The sequence below is a fragment of the Staurois parvus genome, unplaced genomic scaffold (assembly GCF_062004578.1).
Source record: "Staurois parvus isolate SC_StPar_1 unplaced genomic scaffold, SC_StPar_1.0 ptg000523l, whole genome shotgun sequence".
Lineage (NCBI taxonomy): Eukaryota > Metazoa > Chordata > Amphibia > Anura > Ranidae > Staurois > Staurois parvus.
Window position 1 is genome coordinate 555,088 of NW_028318319.1, and position 5,566 is coordinate 560,653.

The 5,566-nt window shown below is 51.1% G+C and overlaps 1 protein-coding gene across 1 annotated transcript; it reads left to right on the top strand.

Annotated features, from left to right (window-relative positions):
* The first annotated feature begins 637 nt into the window (after nt 1-637).
* Nucleotides 638-2,221, top strand: LOC149451751 (uncharacterized). The gene is made up of 2 exons (XM_089690224.1): nt 638-948; nt 1,018-2,221. Exons 1-2 carry the CDS (start codon nt 638-640, stop codon nt 2,219-2,221), a joined length of 1,515 nt encoding a protein of 504 aa, XP_089546350.1.
* Nucleotides 2,222-5,566: the final 3,345 nt, after the last annotated feature.

Genomic DNA, 5,566 nt, shown 5'->3' on the forward strand with positions numbered 1-5,566 from the left:
GGCTATCTTTGTGGTGCGTCTGGTGTGGGGGTGTGTGGACAGTGGAAGGGTTATCAACATCGGGGTTCAAGCTAGGATAGCTGAAGAGAAGGGTGTGTGATTACTAAGATGGTCCTCAACTCTAATCAGGGCACCAGGTTGTATGTAAGATCGTATCTGCCAGTGTGTGGTCGACCAGCTGGATTGGAGTGGAGTCTCCATCTGGTGGTGGCCAAAGGTAGTGCGGGCTGTGAAAGTGTGTCACGGCTGATCTTATATACGGTTTGAGATACTCAAGTGTAAGTCCCCTTTATTCCCCCTCTTTACCACCCTGTCGCAGCCGCACGTGCGTGCCTCGGTGAGCTAGTCGCTGTGGGCGCGGCGTGTGGGGATCGCGTGACGGGGGAATCCTTGACAGTTGGCGGCATCTGCTTAGTACATTAGTGCATGGTTTATTCATGTAACCCGTGTACTAAAGGTCGGAAGCTTGGTAGAAGTGACTGACCTACAGAAGCTCACTCAGTGCATAATTTTTGTTTTGTAGAAGACATACTTGGCTATTTGCTCCCCCCCTTCTTTGTTTTTCTTTTCTATCTTTTATTTTGGCAAAATGGCTAAGACAGTAATCAGCTACAAGAAGCAAAGTTGAGATGACCTGATGAATCTGTGCGAGTTCAGAGGGATACCGACCACAAGGGACCAGACAAAGGAGCAGATGATACAGGCCCTAGTCGAGAAAGACGGGGAGGAGCGAGACCTGGATATGGAGCCACAGGATGTGGAACAGCCGCTTTCCCAGTCACCGGATGTGGATCGTGGTGACATCCGAGAGGGCCAACTGGAAGCCCATTCGTTGTCTCTGCAGGCTGATCTACAGCTGCTGGGCCAAGTAAATGAAACCTTACGTTTCAAGTTCATTTCAGAGCGCTGGGAAGCAGAGGAAAGACGAAAAGACCGGGAAGCACAATGGTGACATGAACTGGAGCTAGAAAAACTCCGGCTGCAGCAGAACAGGTCTGCTGGTAACACTGAGTTCAGGGAGGAACGGGTACACAGAGGTCCCCTGGACAAATTCCCCACCATGGACATAGATGGGGATATGGACACATTTTTACAAGGGTTTGAGAGGACTTGTCGTCAATACCTCCTGCCCAAGGAGCAATGGGCACAGTACCTCATCCCAGGGCTGAAAGGCAAGGCCCTGGATGTGCTTCTGACTCTTCCGGAGGGCCAAGAAAGGGACTATGAGACTCTTAAACAGGCCATGATTAAACGGTACCAGCTCACGCCAGAGGTGTACCGCAAGCATTTCAGGACATTGCAGCGAGGTCCTAATGACAGCTACATGGACCTCGTCTGCAGTCAGCGCACTGCTCTCCAGCAATGGCTAAAGGGACTGTCTGTAAGCACCTTTGACGTCCTACAGGAACTAATGATTAAGGACCAGTTCCTACAGACATGTCCTTTTGAGGTCAGGCAGTTTGTACTCGACCGAGATCCCAAGACAGGGGATCAAGCAGCGGAAATAGCTGACTTCTATGAGGCTAACAGAATGCCTGTCACCCAGAGGACTACTGAACCCAGCTGGAAGGGAGGAAAGGCAACCGGCCGCACTTCTCTGGACATCCAGAAGACCAAGGCATTCAGACCTTTAGGAGCCGCCCCAACAACTGTGGATACCTGGAGATGTTTTTTGTGCCACCAGACAGGTCATCTTAGTGTATCCTGCCCTGAGAAAAAGAAGGCTGTCCCACCACCTACCAGGACAACTGGCCCAGAGTCTACAGTTTTGTGTGTTTCCAGGGATGCAAGAGGGCTCTCTGACAACCTGCAGCCTGTCACTGTGAGTGGCAGAGTTACCACTGGCCTGAGGGACAGCGGAGCGGAGGTGACTTTAGTGCATCCAGAACTGGTGAGCCCTGAGGATCTTATTCCTGGTAAGACCATGACTGTAAGGGGGATTGGGGGCATCAACCCAGCTGTCCCCACGGCCTGTGTTTATTTAGACTGGGGAGCTGGGAGAGGAATGAGAAAAGTGTGTGTAACAGATTCCATTCCCACTAGAGTATTATTCGGTACTGACCTGGGACGGTTGGTAGCCCATTATGAGCCATATCAAGCACCCCTAGAACCTACCTCACCACCTGAGGCCCTGGACTCATGTAAAAGACTGATTGAAGACTCCATGAACACTGGGGATTATGGGGAGGGTCAGGGGGTGAAGAACTGTGTCACGGTGTAAGGTCAGGTTCAGAGACCAGTTGCTATAGCAGTAAAAGGCTTACCTGGAACCAGCAGGATAGGTACACCAGCGGATCCCCCTGGGAATGACGCAGGCTCACCTGAGGTGCGGGTTCTAAGTATTAACCGGTATTCACCAGAGCTCCTAATGGTGGAGATGGATTGGGCTGCGTGTTATTACCAGGTCGCAGATCTCAGGATCACCCCACCAGGGAATGAGCAGACTGGGAACCAATAGCGGATCAACAGGTTAGGGATCAGACGAAAGCAGAGTCGGTCACAAGCCAAGGGTCGGTCACAAATGGTAGCAGATCAATCGTAGTACGTTAGGATGAGACGAAATCTTGGTCAGGAACAAGCCAAAGATCAGTAACGGAGGTGTAGACAGCAGCAGGAACAGTAGCGGGATATTGGCTGGAAAGGCACAATAATCTGGCAAGGAGGAACTCCAAGGACGTGGCTTATATAGGAAGTTCATGGGAGGAGCAAGGAGTTCAAGGTTCAAGAGCAAACAAGGCACAAGGCAGGATTATCCAATAGAAGAGGCAGAGTGTTATCCAGCATCCTAGGTAGCTCAGTGAGAAGAGTTACTGCCTGACACAGTAGAAGTCCCAGGTTCAAGTCCAGGCCCTGACAGACTGTGTACCAGGGCCTGGCTCTAGTGGCTGTCTGGAGTCAAGGCCTGGGGAAGAGTTTAAAATCACAGAGAACTCTGCAACTGATAATGTTTTATGTGATGATAAATGTAATGACATATGCAAGGCAGACTTTCCCTCTGCTGCAGTGGTGACTCGGGGTGCCCACCAGGTGGCTACGGACCAGTCATTGCTCACTGCTACAGAGGAACTGTCTGTGGAAGGGCCCAATCTGGCTGGGTTGGACCCTTGTGAACCTGGCTCAGAGGGCCTAAGGTGTCCTCAGACTGTTGTCCACCTGGCACCTGTGGCATATAGCTTTGAGTCCCCTGGAGCTGTGAGAATTGATGGCAGCCCAGAGGATCTCAGGGGTCTGGCTGAAGGACCGCCAGCGGTGAATAGCAGGATGGGGTTGCATGGGCAAAAGGAATTTGTTTTTTTATCCCTATGTAAAGCAACAGGAGGTTCTTCTGGAGTTCCCGGGGAAGAGGCACATTGTGTTTCAGTAGACCAGTGTTGTGTGCTTCTTTCCCCTTGTGGGATGAAGTTTTCTGTTGTCTGCTCCCCTGACACCACAGATACCAGTCATGCCATTTTGGATCCTGGGCTGTGGAGCACAGAGGAGGGACCACAGGGTGAGGGTTTAAATCTGACTCAAGCTGACTCTACCCCCTCAGTAGCTGTGGCTGACGGCACCGAGTTTCCAGAGGCTGTTACATCTGATGCCAGCCCAGAGGAACTTGGGTGTGCTGACAGACGCTCTGCTGAGGACGGGGTAGAAGTGTGTGACGTGGGTCAGAGGACAACCCCTAGTGAAATCCTTCTTCCTGTAACTTTCCCCTCTGTCACCACAGTCGCGGGTGCTGCCAGTGCAGACTCATTTCTGTGTGTTTCAGAGGGAAGTCTGCAGGATGTTGGGGCAAATTCAGCCCAATCAGTGTCTTCCACCTCAGCAGCTGCAGCTGCAGCTGACATCACTGAGTACTTCCAAGGCTGATAGGTTTGAGGTTGGCCCGGAGGAGCTCAGGTGTGGTGCTGACAGATGTTCTGCTGAGGACAGAGTAGAAGGGTGTGGCACGGGTCAGAGGACAACCCCTGGTGGAGTAAAGTCTGTGGATTTATCCTTTGTCCCCACAGCTATGAGTATCATGATTGAGGACTCATTGCTGTGCACAGCAAGGGAAGGATCACAGGATGACGGGGGAACACTGACCCCCTCTGAATCTGCTTTCTCAGAGGCTGGAGCTGACAACCCTGTATTCTTGCTGGCTGATAGGTTTGATGTCAGCCCGGAGGAATTTAGGGGTTGTGCTGACCGGTCTCTGGCTGAGGCAGAAAGAGCAGAGACAGGTCAGAGGGTGGAGGTTCTGGTATCCAAGCCATGGAACCAGGTCCAGATCACCCACGAACAACCTTATGCCAGGCTCAGGCATCTGGGTGTCGTAACCAATGGCGAACCACCAGATGACCCAGGCCAGTGGCTGCAAATGTTGACAGCACACAATGACAGGTTTGCCAGTACCCGCCCAGTCGATAGTCGGTGGCCAGCAGATGAAATGGATCCGCAGGGGGATCTGCTGAGCAGTGGTGACCCGAACCCTTTGGGATCGGTCAGAGAGCTGGGCAAAAGCCCTTCTCCATTGGCAGGGAAACGGGCTGAGCTGTCAGCGGTGTCAAACTTTAGTTGGGAGAACTCCCCCCCCCCCCAACTTAGGGAACCTTCCACCTAGACGCGTTAGCCGACCCGTTTAGGCTCAGCTATGCGTCATCTGGAAGAGAGGAGATGTAACGGACATGTAAAATTTATTGCAAGGACATGTAAGATTTGAGTGGAAATATGGTATCATAGCCATGACAGGTTGAGTAGATTAGATTAGGTCAGGCCCTTTCATTACAAAGGTGAGTTCAGGAACAGTCTGGTCATTAAGGATGTACATTGAGCCCCTGGACAGTAGGGAAATGAGTAGATGGTACAAACGGGAGGGGGGGGGGGTCATCAATTGATCTGGGATACAGATGTGCATGTATACACAATTACTCAATAGGCCTTGCAGACTCAATCATCATTTAGCATTAATTAGTGTTAATTAGTCAAAAGCCCCGCCTCCTGGATGTGACACCTTTTGTGTGTCAAACAGGTTATCGCTTTCTGGGAAAACAGGTTTGGAGCCAAGTGACAGCAGACAGACTGAGATTAGATTGGAGAGATTAGATTGGGTTATATTGTATTGTATTTTAGTGCCTTTAAAACGCTCGGTTAAGCTCATTGCCAATCTGTATGCCACTGCACTGTGAGTGGGCAGTTTGCACGCAGATTGCAAAGGTAACAGATTGGCCAGACGGAGATCTGTGTGTGTGTGGTGTCTCAACAGACCGTTCTGCGGATAAACTGCTGGGTGGTGGCAGGCTATCTTTGTGGTGCGTCTGGTGTGGAGGTGTGTGGACAGTGTAAGGGTTATCAACATTGGGGTTCAAGCTAGGATAGCTGAAGGGACCTTAGAAGGGTGTGTGATTACTAAGCTGCTCCTCAACTCTAATCAGGGCACCAGATTGTATGTAAGATCGTATCTGCCAGTGTGTGGTCAACCAGCTGGATTGGAGTGGAGTCTCTGGTGGTGGCCAAAGGTAGTGCGGGCTGTGAAAGGTATCACGGCTGATCTTATATACGGTTTGAGATACTCAAGTGTAAATCCCCTTTATTCCCCCTCTAT

What these genes read in the sequence shown, in the direction of transcription:
- LOC149451751 (XM_089690224.1), top strand. Translation starts at nt 638, where the DNA reads ATGAATCTGTGCGAGTTCAGAGGGATACCGACCACAAGGGACCAGACA. An exon ending in AAAGACCGGGAAGCACAATG is followed by an intron (nt 949 to 1,017) that starts GTGACATGAACT and finishes CACTGAGTTCAG; the next exon opens with GGAGGAACGGGTACACAGAG.